The following is a 17,870-nucleotide window of genomic DNA, read 5'->3' as shown; positions in this document are numbered from 1 at the left end:
TCCTGTTTACGCGATGACGTCACGCGGTCACGCGGCAGCTGCGTCAGGGTTGAAAGGTGAACGCGACGTTAAGCTAGCTGCTGGAGCAACTTCAACAGATTGGAGAAAAATGTCATTCTCGGAAGAAAGTCATGGCGTTGCCCTTCCTTGTGTGCTCATCACCAGCTGCGATGACAGTTTTAAAGGAGAGGAGCTGGTGAAGGGTAAGTTTGACACCGTTTAACGCACCTTAGGTTGCTAAAGGTTCACACTGAATGAAGCTAAGTTACTGTTAGCACAACAGAGAAACACTTCCGCTGGTCTGACGTCTTTTCTTTCAGGCTGCAGAAGTAGTTCTGTCTCTTTTCTTTAACCAGACTGTTTATGCATGCCGTGGTTTTGCTAATTTTGACATTGTGTAATATAAATGCGTTGCACTTCAGAGATTCTCAGTTCCAAGACTTTACCTGAACCGGTGAAGAAAGAGGAAGCCGTCACCTGGTATCCATGGTGCATCAACAACAAATACTACACAGCAGATGTCAGCCTGTGTGTTGTCCCGAGTATCTTCCATATGTCATCTGAGATTGCACAGTCTTCGCAGGCTTTCATCGTATATATTGACAGTAAAGCGGTACGTTCCATAAAATTGGATATATAATGTATGTAGTGTGTTGTAAGTCTTTACATAACTTATTGCTATTTACAGAAGGGTGGTCTGGAAAAGCTGAATCTTTGGATACCCATAGTGGAAGAACTTTCACCAGAAGTGCTCATTTTGGTGTGCGAAAGGGTCTGTGAAGATGGTGCGTTGGCTGTCTGGATTTGAGCAGAAATTTGTGGCATACAGTTGTTTGTATAGCGTCCGGATCTCGTTTTTGTGTCCTAGGAGTCACCAGACATGAAGCACAGCAGTGGTGTTTAGGCCATGCCTTTGAGCTGGTGGAGCTCAACCCACAGGAGTTACCAGATGAGGACGGTGAGTTTAAAAGGTAGCAAGAAAATACACAAACCCACAATTTCATTGACTGATATGGACTTTGTCTTGTGTCTGTTGCCTTTATTAGATGACTTTCCAGAATCCACAGGAATAAAGAGAATAATTCAGGCTCTAAATGCCAATGTGTGGTCCAATGTGATGATGAAGGATGGTGAGATAACAACGGTGCCATATTATGTCTATGTTGTATATGCATGGCTCACCTCTGTCTGTCTGTCTTTGTTAGAGCACAGTCAAAGTTTCGGCCTGATGAGTAGTTTGGTTGCCTCAAGACACAACAATCCACACAACTGTCAAGATTCTGCGGTCAGTAGCAGATTTTGTGTAATAAATTAGAATTGTTAAGAGTTTTACATATGTAAACCCTTCTTTTTGGCTACAGTCTTCTAACCTACCAGAACGCGGCTCAGTTAGAAGTGAAGAGAATGAAAACAGTGAAAGTGGCACAAACATGGCCCCACAGGGAAATACATTAGTTGGTAAGGGAACAGCCGATGTGGTTCTGTTAATCATTTATGACAGTACAGCCAATTCTGCTCTCACATTTTTTTCAGAATATTAGACAAAAATAAAGAAAATAAGAATTAATTTGCTGGTATTTGTTTTTCCAGATGCAATGACCGATTTAGATATCCAGGAACTCGCTACTCTCACGGCAGGAGACGCAGACGTGGACAATTTTGAACGCCTGTTTACCAAATTGAAACAGATGAAAGGTAATTAAAATAAATGGGAAAGGGCGAAAAAAGAAAGTGGAGAGGCTGACATTTCTTTTACTTCACAGAAAAAGCTTCTTCAATGCCTCGTGAGCAGAGGAAAGTTCATGCAGAAAAGGTATCATTGACATTATCGCTGTTTATTTTCCTGCTTGTCCTCAGAGCTCGAACATGAACTGTGTTTTCCAGGTAGCAAAAGCATTTTGGATGGCCATCGGGGGCGATGACGACGAGATCGATGGCTTATCATCAGGCGAAGAGAGTTAAAAGTAGCTTTCTTTGTTTTTATGTGCTCCTGCTTTCCTGAGCAGACCAGGAGATCAAGTCACATCTGGTGTGTTGATGCTTACATGTTAAATTGTAAGTAAAATCATGTATAGATTTTTTTTTTTTTATGCTGCAGTATTTTTGCGTAAGATAGAAATCTTAATGGTCGTAAGGAGAAGTCAGTGAAACTATGTGAACTTTAGATTTCTCCTTTGTCTTCTCCTTTAATACCCAACAGCATTGCAGAAGAACATTGTGTAGGTGCATTTGTCCCATTTGCAGGTGACATACTGTGCCTTATCCAGAACTAATGATACATATGCTGTTGAAATGATGTACATAAGATTGTGATTTTATCATTTGTGAGTGTGATAGTTTTGACTTTTGGACTATCTGGTGCATTAAGATTGAAAGCCTGACATCCTTGAGGTTTGCCTCATATGCCCCATATGTAATGTAATAAAGTACCATTAAACAAATAAATGTAATCCCTTAACCCATTTGCAATTTATTAAATGTTCACAGATAACAAAACAACAGTCGTCACATGAAAAAACATGTAGACCCGGAACGGAAAGCAACCAAGAATATCAACCAACACAGGTTTTAATATTGATTTAGCAGGCCGCTGACGCGCCGCGGTTCAGAGTGCTCCAGATTAGCATGATAGATGTGTGAGCGAGACTACGTGCACTCCGTGCACGAGGAACACGGTGGCTTCAGAGACGTCACAGACTGAGCACAGTTCACATGCTTGACATTACAGCAACAAGCACGTACACAGTATTGATCGGAAGGGCAAACGATCACAGGACCTGAAGCTCTACAGTGGTCACAGTAAACTGAAGGTGCATCATTTTCATTTGCAGCCTGTGTCATCGATGAAGCGCAGCAGGATTAGTTGTCAATCGGTTTCTTTTACACTCCATTTCCTTATGAACTCTAATAACTTTTCCTAAGTGTCACACCTGTGAACCAGCTGACTCAAGTTTTCAAAGGAAAAACATTTGCAGAGCAAGTTCCACTGAAGCAAACTGTTTATGTGAGTCTATTCATGCCGGGGGTGGACTGTTTCAAGCAATGTGAAACTACAAGAAATCGCAAGCTATAAATATCTATGTACAGCCGTACAGAGGCGTTAAAAAAATATATTCCCAGGCGGAACAGTATGCAAAAATAACTTACAAAATGTCTCTTTCATTGAGCAAAATATTTTCCATACAAGGATTCTCTTGAAATTCTGCTAATGCCTACATTTTCCTTTTAAAATAGATAAAATACCAATTCAGTCATCAGATAATTGACACTCTTAATGTAGATAATATATAATAGTGGAAAAGTACCCTGTACTTAAATTTGCATTTAATCACAACTATAGATTTCTGTATAATTTATGATTTGATAAATAAGCCTCCTGATTGAGAGATTCCAGATTGGCACTGGGGCACTGAAAGACCAGTGATGATGGAATATTCATAATTTTAGCTAATTCATAGAATCAAAAATGCTCTGAGGTGTAAAATGCGACAAAGTTGAAACTGCACCACAACTTCAACTTTAAAGACAAAGATTCCACCTTCGAAGACAAAAGACAACAGTAAGCAGGGACAGAATCTAATCTGTAATTTGATTAATCTCTGAAACCTTAAAAAAAAAAAACTGTCTACACGTCTGGAATGAACCACTAAATGGACAAACTAAACAAAGACGCTAGAGATGCAAAGTGAAAATGTTAAAGCAAAGGAACAAATGAAGTGTTGATAAATGGTGAATGTTACAATCGCTAAAAGATGCTTAAGTTGCCTCCATGTGGACGAGGAGACGGTTTCCTGACAGCTGTGCAGCTCCTAAGACACGCTGGAGCAGTGGATGCTGGGAGAGCCCATCTGTGTGAGCACTTTGTCCAGCCACTGCAGAGGCCCGTTCAGGTGCAGCTCAATCCAGCAGGGGGTGCTGGTCACGGTCTGACGTCTGAGGGACACGGAGACATTTGATTATTCATCACCAAAACATCTGAAGAAAACAACATGGTTAACAACCTACAACTGAGGATGACTGGGCAGGACATTCCTCGGGTTTTTCCTGAAAGGAATCTGGTATTTAACCCACACGCCACACGCGGTCCTGTGGGAATCCCCCTGAGAATGAAATATGTTCACCTCCCACACCATGTCCCCCTGCATCTTGCTCCATTACTCAAAGTTCTCTTGTTGACTCACAGCTGCGGGAGCGATACCCTTTCCTCCCACGACCCTCCTTTCTTTTTCCTTTCCAGCTCTGCTGTTGTTGCTCGACACAAACAAAAGTGACAACAAATATCCTGAAGCTGGGGAACATGGTCCTTTCAGCCTTCTGAATTGCAAATGGGAATAAAGTGGGAATAGTGGAACTTTAGAACAAGTACGCTTGTGTTTACTGGCAGTTTCAGACAAGCTGGGACGCAGATACCAGCATGTGTGCACAAGCAGGTACTGTGAGTTCCGCGAGGTCGTGTTTGGGGCCGCAGCTGCAGACTTGTGAACCGAGGGGAGCTCTGAGCAGAACAGTGCAGGTTCACAGAGGAACCGACGGTCTCCGCCCTAGTGTCACATAACGATGACACTGGAAACAAAAACAATGTGTAAACAATGCTAACAAATTAGCATCTCATCTTGTGTGTACCTGTACTCGGCCCCCCAGCCCTTGACGAAACTCATGCGGATGGTGCACATCCTGGTGAGCTGGTAAACGGCCTCAAAGCCCTGGTTGACTGACTGGGCGAGCAAAGCTGCAAACTCCTGGTTGTTGAAGATCTTCAGATTGCAGCCTGAAAAACAGACATGAGTTCAAGCCTGCTCACAACGCGACAAGGGGGGGTGAAGAGGGGGTCATGCTCACCTGGCGGTATCTTGCAGACGGTGGCAGGATGCCAGCCGTAACGCTGGTTGCAGTTGGGGCTCTGGACGAAGATGGCGCTGTCGCTGAGACACTCCGCAAACACCTCCCCCCCAATGTAGTACAACCTCACACCCCGCCCTAGAGGAGACACGGTGAAGCCTTCACCACCGTCCTGTTCACTCTGCCAGGCAAATGGTCCGATTTTACACGATCAGCCCGGCGTGAAAAGAATACCTATGTGTCTGCGCGTCAGCTCCACGGCGGAGTTGCGGTTGATGTTGGAGAGCAGGCCCAGGCAGAAGCGTTTCGAGTTGGAAGGATCTGTAAATCCGTCCACGGTGAGGGAGGGCTGGGACGCGTGAAAGATCTCTCCCACGCGCTGGTTCAGCTCGTAGTAGGAGATGGAGCACCAGAAGGCAGACTCGCAGTACGTGACCGGTTCCAAGTCTGCGTTAGAGAGGCGTAAAAGTTAGCTAGAGATACCAACAACCCCATGTTTTTTTAAATTAAGAACAGATCAGATGCTTGTGACTTTGATTCTGGAAATCAATGCAAAAATTCCTCTTTTTTTTGAGAGAGTGCTTTCCCATGACCCCGGTCGAGAATGGCAAGGACGTTACGTACATATTTATTTTTTAAAGAGGGCTTTTCACACAGATAGAATAACCTGGCAACCGGATATTATTATTATTATTGCATTACCTTGAGCTTTGTATCACTGGCTTTTCAGACATGAACAGAGCAGAGACAAAGACTCCATTCATAACATACTTCCTGTTACTGCTGTCAGGTTATGGCCCCCAGACATAGTCCACAGTGGGTGGACTTGTTTTTCTCTCTCACACACACACAAACACAGATATTTTGCTGTGTTGCACATGAACTGGCCCATTGGGTACAGTGTTAGTGGAGCAGGTCCATTGTTTCCACATGAAAAGCTCACGAAAGCTGCGATGACCAGTATCAATTCGGATTAAACCAAGTTAACGGGGGGGGGGGTTTGTTTGCCTATTACTAGTACCAGAGGAACAGAACTAATCTATGTGTAACCGAGCTAATGATATTAAGGTTTAGACTTATTGTAGCTTGTGTGTCTGATGGCGATGTGCCGCAAAAGCACATTTTAACATTAAAAATGTCTGTTTTGTAATTACCCCACTGGTTTCCCTTACCAAGATCGCTGTTGGCGGGTGACAGGGGATTGGGCGACAGCCTGGGTGACCCTAAAACAGAGCAGCTGTTAGCGGGTCTGATCGGGAACATGTGGGAACTGTGTGTACTGACTTGACTCACCCGTGTCCATGCTGCGATTGAGCTGGGGGTCATGTGACTCACCATCCTCGCTCAGATACCCCGGCGGGGGGGTATCTGAGCCATAAAACAAAATCTCAGTTTACAACCTTCTCAGACAGACAATCTTCTCCATATTAACGGTAAATAATTCCGGATGCGAGTGTGAGGTTTGTTTATTTTTACCAGCTATGTAGTTGCTGTGGGGCTCGACGTCAGCGGGGAAGTTGGTGTTCTCGGGGATGGAGGGGCTGTAGTCGTCCAGCGGTGGGAACTCCGGGGGGATATCTGTGTGTCGTGGCACAAGGACAGCAGGCAAAACTGGAGACACAGAGACGCGTCCTTTAAGGACCCGTTCACTGACTCAAAGGCAGCGATCGCGAAAAGGTTGACTCACTCGGTGTCTCCACCCTCTGGTAGTGGTAGGGGTTGACGCAGACCTCGTCCTTCTTGGTGTGGAAGGCGAATTCGCAGTGATCGACCGCCCTCAGCTCGTGGTGGGACTGCAGGTCCGGCCAGCGCCACAGGCGACAGTAGATGACGTGAGGAAGACCTTTCCGGTGGGAGACCTGGAGGCGTCCGTCTAAAGATCTGAAAGGCACAGCAGAGTGTTGCTTCGTGCTTCTATCGTGACTTTGGGCATGTCCTGTTCACCGTGCTGGTCAAAGCATTGCTCAAAGGCTCAGATTCGTAGAATCAAACCACAAGTCTTTAATAAAATAGGCCATCGCTTATTCACAAAACAGGGACACGTTGAATCTGTATAAATGAATCACAGATGAAAAAAAAGAGCACAGAAGGCAGCAATTACAGGCCCATTCCTGCTGCCATATCATGGGAATGCAGCTCCAAACAAAGGCAGATGACAACTTCCTAATTCTAAGCACCCAAAGTAGTGGAAAAGCAGAATTTCGTGTCGCACCATATATTGCTCGCTCGCTTTCTCCTGCATAGAGAAGAAATCTGCTTTTTCAGATGAGGACTGCATTCCCGAGATTTGCCTCAGCTCCAGTGCACCCAGTCGCTCCGATTTGTTCCAGGACAAAAACACTGCAGGCTAATGCGGTCTCTCATCCAGAGAAGCTGAGGATTCACCTTATCTGAACAGGGTTGCGCTTGCTAGAATCTGCATCTGAATATTAGCAGCATAACTGTGTATGAATGTTCTATCAAGACTCTGAGAGGAGCGAAAGGGCCTGATCTCAAAGCTGCAGGGGCTTAACAGGAGCATCTGCATCACGCCACAATGTCGCCAAAACAACCATGAAATTGAATCATTTTTGCGACCATCTAGTTTGAGGGGAATATTGTGCTGGGGGGGCCGGCTTTGCTGCAACAGGGACAGCAATTGGATTGATGAAGCGTGAGAGCTGTGTGCAAATTTTCCAGGAAGATTTAACTCATCGGGCCAGAATTGGCAGAGCTTGAACGGGCCTACATAAAGTCCTGAGTTGAACCACCACCCAGAACCCGTAGCTGAAGAAACAGAAAAGTCAGCCTGGATTTCTCTTGTGTTTCTCAGCTTTTCCTCAAACACAAACTACCCACAGTGCATGAGAGGGAACCAAACAAGCCAGTTTCAAGAAAATCTATTGGCCACGGTGCTGATCTTGTAATTCAGGCTTTCCACAAACACGGGCTTGCTTTCTCTTCGAAAGAAAGTTTGCTGACTGATCGGAGTCAGCAAGTGGAAAAAGAAGATGTGAAGATGAAGAAAACATTTCCTCACTGGGTGACTCATTCAGGTCAGTAAGTAGGATTGTTTATGTGCACAAATGCCACAACACGCACATAAAACTCACATTAGTTCACGATGAGGTAAACAGTTGGGTCTCCCATATGGGCGATCCCAGAGCCAGCACTGATTCCCAGTTTCCACCAGTGCTCCCAGCAGTCTAAACATCCTCCGTGAATCAGCGTCCAGCTCCACCAGCCCGCCCGCACCGGGACCCGGGGCGCTTGTTTACGCGGAGCACCCAAAGACTCTGCACCCCCTCGGCAGCGGGTGGAACCCCCTTCTGATCGCTGAGGAATTTGGGGAAGCACAAACTAAACTTTGCGTCACTTTGCCTGATTTTTCGTTGGGCGTTTTCAAAGCCCGGTTTTCCACCGTCCTTCCGGTGCACATTAACCGTGGAAAACACTCGGATGTATGGGTTCCTGAGCACAGGCGTGCCTTTTTAATCAAAGCCTAACGCTCACAGATTTAATACACATCGCTGTTTCGAAGCGACGTAACACCAAATGATGGCCAATTATGTCATTGCAGTAAAACAAAACAACTTGGACTATTAACTAACTTGAACTATTAAAGTTTGTACAGCTAATGCTAGCTCCTAATGCTAACTTGAAGCACAAACCCAGTGCTCTCAGTAATAAAGATAGGATTAATGCCAGTTGGTTAAAAAAAGTAGACTCGTTTTAACAGCGTGTGCTGACAATGTGCAAAATGCACGTCCTAATCAGCTTTTCTTACAATATTTCGTGCTGAGCAGGGAGCTACAAAGCTAGCCCTGGTTGTCAACAACCCAAGCTAGGCAGCCTGCTGACATCGTTACCTGGGTATTGTTAAGCATTTCGTGCTGATGCTCTGTGTTGTGATGGCTTTTTCCAACTCCTCCAACTGTCCTGTCTTTTTCAATTTCTTCACAAGACTTTTGACAGCCTTCTCGCACCATTTCTCCTCCTGTCCGTTCAGCTCCCCCTTCTTCCAGCCCAGAAGCCTCTTGACGATTGGAGGCGTAAACGGCAATATGGACATTATAAATGAGCGCCGATTGCAAATTCCAGCCGTCCACCCTGAATAACCAACGACGCGGCCCGTCGGTGACTAAACGTCCCCGTTAGCGAGACTCCCAGACAGGCGAGTGGCTGGTTGCCGCCGGGGCAGCAGCGGGCTGCGGCGCAGGATGCCTCAGAACGAGTTGGACGCCTGTCGGGAGTGGAGCGTCTATGGGCCCCTCCCCTGCAGCACCGTCAGCTGGAGCAGCGTCCACCTGCAGGATCACAGCAGCAGGATCCACCTGCAGGATCACACAGGACACGGGAGAAGACTCCAGGAACCGCTAACCCCTGCAGGGGTGAAGACGGTGGCTGGCGTCAATGTGGCTCGTATAGAAGAAGGTTTCACAGTTGGACCCGCGAGAGATGGAAATGGGTGACGCCGAAAGGGAGTCAGATTCTGTGTCAAATGCATTAAAGCATCTGTTGGAGCCTAGACCAAAAAATAATTCCTCCCCTCCCTCAAATGCATCGTCGCAGATGAAGGCCTGTTTATGCGGTGTTATCGATTAGATCGCTGTTAACTCCAGAGGTTTGAACGCTAAAAATAACCCTTCCATGGCCAGCCTCCTTCTATTTATACCTCGACCAACCACATGCTGTCTATTTTTAAGTCATTTGGGCACGCTTCCGGTTCGCCATTCTCTCCTCCTTCTTTGTGGATCAATCAAATCAAATCATGGGGTTTGAACCCATGACCTTCACATCCCTGGACAGGCGACCGTTGACTGGCTCCAATGTGTCGCTTGTTCTGTCATTTTGAAGGTTGTAGGTGTTTTCTTGATGTTGAGAATGTCCTCAGTAACAGAGAAATTAGCAGTGAACAGTTTTCTAAATAGATATATACATAGATTTGTGTGTGTGTGTGTGTGTGTGTGTGTGTGTGTATGTGCGTGTGGAGGCCAGATGGGCCCCAGCAGGTGAGTAAAGGTGTGCAACAGGACTGTACTCGATAACAGAATTGGGATCAAATGGGTCGAAACGCCAAGCAAACCAAATGTTTTGCAGCAGCCTGATCAGTGACACTCAGACAAGGATGGAGTAGTAATTAGAGTAAATATACCTTCTGTCTGACCATATGGGGAAATTATAGAGCCCACTGAAGTGTTGAAAGACTGAATCTTTACAATATCGTGTAAATTATAAAGCAATCACAGTCACTATAAATACACTACACACAAACACACGCCGCAGGATCAATAATAGCTTCCAGTGCGTATGATAAAAGAAAGAAAAATTAGGGTAACTCCCATTTACCCTCGACAAACCTGTAATCGCCTCAGCAGCTAATTGCAGTGTGTTGGAATCACGGCACAGTCCCCCTACAATCGCTTCCTCTGATTTTTAATCTCCCTTTAAGTTGCAAAGACTGTTATCTTGCTGCCAGCAGCCATTCATCTGTGCACAGACGGTGGTACCTCCAAATCTGAGGCCTCCCTCTCAGTTTCCCTCGGCCTATTTGAGAAAACAAGATCCACCTGCTTCTTTAAGTATGTTGCTGGTCTTTGCAATAGCAGTATCTTCTTTTTCTGTTCATTTAGTGACATTATTTTCACCAATTATGTGATGATGGATGGGATTTTATGGGCAGATACATTTTCATCAGCGTCTATCCCTACAGAACATATCAAATTACACAATATATGTTGGTTTAATCACAATTAAGTTTACGTTTCTATATCTATATTTTGACATCTTTTCCCCTTTCCTATTTTGACTGGTTTTATACACAAATAGCCTTAATGAACAATCTTGCACTGTTATTGTATTAAATTATCTCTAAATTGTTACCATCAGTTGATGAGAAAAGCTTGAATTGCTGATCTGAACATTTTTGTGATACATTTCAAAGGCATAAATGGCAAATTTTCGAAATGTTAACAAATTATTCAAACGTCTCAGTCGGTAAAAAGTCCAACTACGTTTAAATGTCGCCATCTAGTGGTGTAAAACGATCACTACAATGTCTACGAACAATTATTACTCCCCTTTCCCTCCACTGAGAGACTTGTTTTAGTTTTATAAATCTGTTATTTATCTGATGATTAATTGAATTCTTACGTTTTGTGGGTTCAAGTGCACAACACATATTTGATGGTAGTGAATTTTTAAATTTTTTAAATGATGTTTTAATGTCAGATCCGATAACTGAAATGACACCAACGGCCATGTAAAACACGCTGCCATTAACATGTTTACACATTCTTTACTATGTTTGTACAAGAGCATTGGGGGAAAAGCTCCACGTATAACTGCCCTTTTTACTTTGTTATAACTATTTTGCAAAAGACAATCATTTTTATATAATGTAGTATCAGTGTTTGGATTTATGTGCAGTGTAGCAACCAAACATTTAGGACACGCTGTGATTATAATGTATTTGTAAATCCATGCTATTGATTTATGTGCCATTTTGTAAACACTATTTAGATGTTTATCATGAACAATGGCCCAGAACAGCATTAAGCTGATCCAGAGGCTTTGCAAACGTATCTCCTCATATATATGGATGGAATGTAGCACTTGGCCATGATTCATTAATTTCACCTCCAGGCTAAAATGGCTTTCTGTATGGCCTGTGCCACATATACACGGCCCTCTGTTTGCAAATGATCTCCCCCCCTCTCTGGCTATTTCACGCAGGCATATTAGAGTAGAGACAGAAGCCAACTGCTCAGTCCTTCTGTTATATGGAAAAAAAAAAGCGAAATATAAACTTGTCGGCTTTGTCGCAACTTGAGCGCTCCTGCTGTAAAACTTCCTCCCTGTCATTTTCTGAAGGCTTGGAAACAAACACCCTCAGTCACTCACCACCACCAAAACTAATGATTGTGAAATTAGTTTCAGAGCAATCAGCAGCTCCCCTGCTAAGACCCACTGTATCCATATGCATGAAATTGCTTGTCTTAACGCTATGAATCGTGGGTAATGCAGTGACTAATTCTGAACGCACACAATAATGCACGAGTATCTTCTATTAGATTGGGGGGGGGGGGGGGGGGGGGGTGCTGTTGTGAGATGGAGCCCCATGGCAATCCACTTATAAATTGCCATGTATGGATAATTAAGCATTGCACTTGAACATTAAAAGTTACTTATTACAGAGAGCTGCAGGCAGGATGCTCTCATTGGCCTCGTCACTCCTGCTGTTTCTCTGGTGTGTGTTTATGTGGTTGTTCCTCACAACCACTCGGCCACGCTCAGGTCACTCACCTCCGGGTCGCTGTTTAAAGAACCTTCAGCCTATCTGGACATCAGATATGTGCTTGTTCTTTAATTTGCTGCCCACATGTGACACAAATCAAGAGCGTGGGGACTATTTGATGTAAATCTGGGCGAATGGAAGATGTTTTTGTTGTGTTTGGTCGTATTTTGATGTGCGAGGAGGGGCAGAGGTCGCTGTGCTGTGGCATTGGGGTTTGGGGGCCAGTGGCAGGCTATATAAAGCTGAATGTTCACCAAGCGGTGCTACGTGCTCCTTGCGGTTTACGCTGCTTTAATGCGGTCACAAAGGTCTCCTCTGTTACTGAGTAACCACGGCCTCCAACACGCAGCCTTTGGTCCCGTCTCTCTGTCCACATGCGTGAAGGCACGTCTCTAAAAGTCTTCACATCTCTATCAGATTCAGCTTCATCATCCCTCCACCTGGTTGGATAAAAGATGTCAATATAGAAATGGCAAAGCTAAAAAGTGTAGAAAGAGATTCGTGACAGCCTCTTCTCCCTCAAAATCCCAAAACGGCCCCGTTGAATATCACCACGCCGCTGTTTTTTGTTTTTTTTGCAGCATTCATTCATCTTTTCCCGTAACAACAAGCAAATATTTCCAGGCGACTGAGTGCCAGGCAGCCGCGTGTGCGCTGGATGACCTCAGGCCTCATTAAAGAGGCCTACGGAGAAGCAACCCCGATGTCCAGACTAGATAAAAGTGATTTTCCTGCCGGCGTCTTTGACGTACGTGTGTTTCTGCAGGACCTGTCATGCAACGGGATGTTTCAGTTAGAAGAGAGATGGATTACGGGCCGATGAGTCGCGTCTGCTCTGCCTCATTCAGAGCTTCATTACGCCTGTTTGGTTTGGTTTTGTCAGCGCATGTAAACATGTTTCCTGGCTTCAATCTCCACCACCAGCGCCGTGATCTCATCCTCTAAAGTCTGAAATGTTCTTTCTTTTTATCCATTGTTTTTACAAATCAAACCCTCGTTGGAGTTTGTGTTGGGGGGACGATGAGGCACATCCTGTAGAGCTTATGTTGTTTTGAGATTTGGAGATCAAGTGTGTGTATCGTTCCCGACTTCCCGAGTGTGTTGCTGCAGCCTACATGTGAAAGTGACGTAGACAGTCAGATTTGGAAGGGTGGAGGGCAGGGGTGTGGTGGCGGTGGGGAGATTAGATTAGGGTCAGAAGAACAGCTTTAATTATGCGGTAACGTACAATTGTGCCTATAAAAAAAGCCCATAAGTGAAGAATGCCTGTGACCCTGAAGGGGTGCCATGAGGAATTTAAATGACACCTAACCGGTGGTTAAAAGACTGAATCTAAAGCTATTTCATGTCTTCACCCTTCGGCTGCTTCAAGATGCTCTCTTTATCATTAAGAGGCTGTGAATTCAAAATAAAAAATGTCGGGGGATTTGAACCTTTCTGAAAACCTCAGCAAAGATTAGTCCATCGTCTGCAAATGAACAGGACACGTGTATGTTTTAAAAAGGATCGAAAACTACAGAGTTAACCAGTGTCATCGATGTGCATTTGAGATTCTGCCAGAAGGTGAAGCGCAGACGTGAGCTGAGGCAGAGCAGAGGCGTGTGCTGGAGCTTTACTTTGTGTACTGCGTCCACCACCTAGCTGTGCTCTTTCAAATCCATATGTAAACCATTTTCTCCAGCCTCCTCCTTCCCTCTCTTAAAACCTCTGCCTCATTAGTGTTGCCTTTATGACGCGGCTTTACCTAAACGCTGTGGATTTTTCCACTCACTCCCAGATGACCTCCACTCTGCTCGGTAGCTGTAAGCGTGACCAAGAAGATGACTTTTTTTGGTTTCATCAGCATTCCTTTAAATAAATGAGCTCTCAACAGGTCAAACGAGTTGTTTTGGAGTTTTTAAGGTAACCGGTGAGTTTAAGCCGCTCAGACTGTAAGTGATGGAGTGGCGTGGTTGTCGGGGGCGACTCAGACCTTTGATCTTTGCTGCTTGTGGTCCTCGCTGTTTGTGCAACGTTAATTATAGCAGAAATGACAGAATGCAGTTTTATGACGTCTTTAACGTGCTGTGCTCGGAAACGTGAGCCGCAAATGAAGCAGATGGAAAGGTTTTAAAGGCGTGGGGCTCCAACTTCAGGGGCTGAAAAAGGCAAAATGATGATGCCCTGATGACGTTTTCTGCACACACACATTTAGTTTGCATTGATGCTATTACCAACATGAGAGATCCATCCATCCATCCATCCATCCATCCATCCATCCATCCATCCATCCATCCATCCATCCATCCATCCATCCATCCATCCACCCATCCATCCATCCATCCATCCATCCATCCATCCATCCATCCATCCATCCATCCATCCATCCATCCATCCACCCATCCATCCATCCATCCATCCATCCATCCATCCATCCATCCATCAGGGTCAATGCTACACCTATCCCAGAAGACAGAAGACGTGTGTCATTCACACAAACACACACACAGACACACAAAGGCCATTTACGTTCAGAACTCCACAACTCCACAAGGGGGCACTGTAACACGCATTTGAGCCATTTTAAGTTTCCTGTCCTTGCTAATGTGACGTCGGGGTGAAACCTTTTTCAAACCAAACGCGTATAGAAACCTGGATGTGTTGATTACGCAGGCATCCTTTGACCTTTACTGATCTGATCCAGAGTAACCTTAATGATCAGGAGTCACAGGGTGGTTACAAATGTCTAAAGGAAACTCTCGGATGGGACTTTGTAAAGTCAAATGCACAGCTTTTAAAGAAGAGACAAATGCCAGGAGGAACAAGGAGGCCTCCCTGCGCAAAGACTTTGAAAGATGGTAGAATGATGCAGTTTTCCAAGCTTGTGTATTTTAAACAGAACGATTTAGGGTGAGAAGTTTTTTCCTGTTTATACATTCAGTGGAAAAGAATATCCTGTAAAAATCCAATAAGTTTACGTCTTAGAACTCACTGAGAGCTTTTCTTCCCCACCAGCTTGGGGTGGGGGGGGGGGGGGGGGGGGGGGTGAGCCACTCGACGAAGGACTTCCCATCGGCCGCCTCCAACCCTGCACACATGTTTCTGATAAACCTCCACAAGCCCCAGTAATCCAAGGGCAACTCATTCAGAGAGAGGGAGTGAGGGATGGGTGAGGAGGAGGAGAAGAAAGTGCAGCAGGGAAGGGGAGCGGGAGCACGCCAAAGGGGAGGGAGGATAAAAGGAAACATTTCAGAGCGTTTGATTTGCTCCTCCACAGACGCCACCGCTGCAGAACCTCTTCAGTTCAAATGGGACGCGCAGGGTTGATCCTCTTCTGTCGAGTCTTTTGTCTCAAGTTCATACAGAACATCCTCAACCAGCAGACAGCCTGGATGGAAATGAGCTGGGTTTTAGTCCCAAAACACAGCAAAAGAAGACTGACAAACCCTCATCGCTGACCGAGATTCCATCCCAGTACCTCGCCATGAAATGACTGAAAATAAGTTACCCTCAAAATTACCTCAAACATTTATTGTTATATTCATTGACCACTTGAGGGTTTTTTAAATAACTGTAGCAGGGGGGAATATTACATAATGATCATTGTCAATAAAGCTCTCTATACTCTTTCCAGCATTTCTTTATGCCGAGGTTTATAACACATTTAATCTTATTTATTATCTGCCAGATCAGCAAACTTGCGTTTAAGTCATGCAAATGATGTATATGATGTGTTTTTTCCAACTTGCCGTATGTTTCACCGGTATACGTTCAATCTGAGATGGATTTGGCAAATTTGTACCACAATGATCACGTTTATTCCCTTTTTCTATTTCAATTTTCGAAATAAGAGGAATTACTTTATCTCCTGGAATCTTCACTGTATTTTCTAAAGTGGCTGTTTTGCACTGATGAAAGCATCTATATGCACTGTAAATAAACACACACACACAGACACACACACACACAGTGTGTAAATGTTGCCTCAAACACATGTGATCTGTCATCCTTCATCTCCTTTCTAACGTCATAAATCACCCTGAAGCCGGCGTGGACAGACAAGTGAGTGTAAACACCTGCTGTGGTGCGCGTCTCTGTTTTAATACGCGAGAGTGGATGTAAGTGTGCGCAGCATGGAGATGGAGGCAGGCTGGCTGGAGGGGAAGGGGGGGGGGTAGTGGGTGATGCTGGCTGTTAGAGAGGGGGGGGTGGACTGTAAAATTAAAAGCAGCTGCAGCGGGCTGCACGGGAGACTTAGCTGAAATAACTCACAGACGTTCCTCTTCTGTCCGGAGTGCACGCAGACTGTCGCACTCCTGAATACGGCACATCAGATCCCACCAGCAGCCGGCTGCTCCTCCGTCAGGATGTCTCCTTAAAGACGGCAGAACTTTAAAACCCTGGGGCATCAAAATTGAGCTGCGGGGGAGAAAAAGTTGTTTAAAACTAGAATATTTGCAGGTGGTGCAGAATGAAACAATTTGGAATCCATCAGCAACAATCTTCAAGGTCCAGCATGCAATATTTAAAAAATAATAATAATAAAACCAAAATACCATCAATAGATATGACCATACCAATTACTGTTTTCATTCATGTAGAAGTAGAAGTAGGAGTTTAAATACTGGAAGAGTAGCCTTTCACATGCTGTTCTGCCAGCCCAGAACAGCCAAACACACTTGAATAATAGCAATGTTAATTCTCTGCTTTATCTATCAATTTTGACCAAAGCAGTGAAAATACAATTCTAATTTAAGCTAACTTGTGGGATGGAAAGGAATAAACAACAGGATTCCATTCAGCGGAAGCCACGGTTGGCCCTCTGACCAGATGGATGGATGAAGTCATCTGAATTCTGACAGCTGATGCCACGGAATTGGACTCGCTGAGGAAACAACTGGAGAAACTACAGGGATGAGATTTGCCCCCCGCTTATACCAGATTAATGTCTTTGATTATTAGAACTCTGAGGACTTTACCTTTACAGAATCCCCTCCACAGGGCTGTTCTTGCTGGGGTCTGGAGGGTTGTCTCATCCAGATGAAGGTACTGGCTTCAGATGGACCTGGCCGGCTTCTCTGAACCAGATTGGCTCGTCTAAGGACTTGACCCAGATTTGTTCCTGTGACAGAGTCTATTCAGTTCAGAACAAACTGTCAGATGTTGATCATCCCACTTCAGTTCCTATATGCCTTATACATTTATTCTCTTTCACTTATCCTTGATTTTTTTGCCTGATAAGATGCACAAGTTAAATGATGGGCATTGAATTTTCAAGTTATCCTTCATTTACAGCTCATCCAACCAGAACATTTACTTCCACCGCTCCCTTTATTGCCAAGAAAGGTATTAAAATGCATCCTGACTTGCTTGATCTGCCTGATCTTTCAACTCTAAGTTGGGCTACAGGTGACGATCATGAGCTTTCCTCTTATAATTTGTAAAAAAAAAAAAAACAAGAGGGTAATTCAACATTAGCCAGCTGACAGTAAAGTGCATCTCGCTTGTTTCCTTTGAGCGAATCAGGGTGATTATTTAACCAGCTGTGTGCACAGATGACTTTGTATTGACCTTTGTTGTCACTTGTCATCCTGTGACTTGTCAACACAACACTGTGAGCATTGGAAAAAGCCCAAACTTTAATGCTAAAATCATCCTGGATTTGCACAGAAGTTCCTGATTAATGGATTTCTGGCAGAAAGAAGCCACAGCATCACTCTTTACCATGGTTTTCCAAAGCCTGCTTGCTGTAAATGTCATGCTGTTTGGACTTGAT

General features: G+C 44.7%; 2 protein-coding genes across 7 annotated transcripts; one reads left to right on the top strand and one right to left on the bottom strand.

Annotated features, from left to right (window-relative positions):
• The first annotated feature begins 25 nt into the window (after window positions 1–25).
• On the top strand, window positions 26–2,454 carry aagab (alpha and gamma adaptin binding protein). The gene is made up of 10 exons (XM_003967578.3): window positions 26–203; window positions 423–613; window positions 689–785; window positions 869–958; window positions 1,047–1,130; window positions 1,206–1,285; window positions 1,362–1,458; window positions 1,591–1,695; window positions 1,764–1,813; window positions 1,885–2,454. Exons 1-10 carry the CDS (start codon window positions 110–112, stop codon window positions 1,960–1,962), a joined length of 966 nt encoding a protein of 321 aa, XP_003967627.1. The 5' UTR covers window positions 26–109; the 3' UTR covers window positions 1,963–2,454.
• Window positions 2,455–9,147, bottom strand: smad3b (SMAD family member 3b). Of its 6 annotated transcripts, XR_003889518.1 has the most exons (11): window positions 8,688–9,147; window positions 6,527–6,720; window positions 6,316–6,450; window positions 6,133–6,207; window positions 6,012–6,062; window positions 5,074–5,286; window positions 4,840–4,977; window positions 4,624–4,768; window positions 4,182–4,563; window positions 4,006–4,100; window positions 3,798–3,933 (listed from the first exon to the last, which is right to left on the bottom strand). XR_003889518.1 is itself a non-coding variant. In XM_003967452.3 (9 exons), exons 1-9 carry the CDS (start codon window positions 8,888–8,890, stop codon window positions 3,810–3,812), a joined length of 1,278 nt encoding a protein of 425 aa, XP_003967501.2. In that variant the 5' UTR covers window positions 8,891–9,147; the 3' UTR covers window positions 2,455–3,809. The 6 variants fall into 6 exon arrangements, 3 of the variants coding, with proteins under 3 accessions (XP_003967501.2, XP_029697389.1, XP_029697390.1); XR_003889517.1 differs by having other exon boundaries at window positions 4,006–4,563; XR_003889519.1 differs by lacking the exons at window positions 3,798–3,933; window positions 4,006–4,100 and having other exon boundaries at window positions 4,231–4,314; window positions 4,411–4,563.
• Window positions 9,148–17,870: the final 8,723 nt, after the last annotated feature.

The sequence above is a fragment of the Takifugu rubripes genome, chromosome 9, assembly GCF_901000725.2.
Source record: "Takifugu rubripes chromosome 9, fTakRub1.2, whole genome shotgun sequence".
NCBI classification, from domain to species: Eukaryota; Metazoa; Chordata; class Actinopteri; order Tetraodontiformes; family Tetraodontidae; genus Takifugu; species Takifugu rubripes.
This window is presented reverse-complemented; position numbering and strand designations above follow the sequence as displayed.

What these genes read in the sequence shown, in the direction of transcription:
- aagab (XM_003967578.3), top strand. Translation starts at nt 110, where the DNA reads ATGTCATTCTCGGAAGAAAGTCATGGCGTTGCCCTTCCTTGTGTGCTC. An exon ending in GGAGTTACCAGATGAGGACG is followed by an intron (nt 959 to 1,046) that starts GTGAGTTTAAAA and finishes TGCCTTTATTAG; the next exon opens with ATGACTTTCCAGAATCCACA. An exon ending in ACAGGGAAATACATTAGTTG is followed by an intron (nt 1,459 to 1,590) that starts GTAAGGGAACAG and finishes TTGTTTTTCCAG; the next exon opens with ATGCAATGACCGATTTAGAT.
- smad3b (XM_003967452.3), bottom strand. Translation starts at nt 8,890, where the DNA reads ATGTCCATATTGCCGTTTACGCCTCCAATCGTCAAGAGGCTTCTGGGC. An exon ending in CCAGAGGGTGGAGACACCGA is followed by an intron (nt 6,451 to 6,526) that starts GTGAGTCAACCT and finishes CTGTGTCTCCAG; the next exon opens with TTTTGCCTGCTGTCCTTGTG. An exon ending in CAATCGCAGCATGGACACGG is followed by an intron (nt 6,063 to 6,132) that starts GTGAGTCAAGTC and finishes GCTCTGTTTTAG; the next exon opens with GGTCACCCAGGCTGTCGCCC.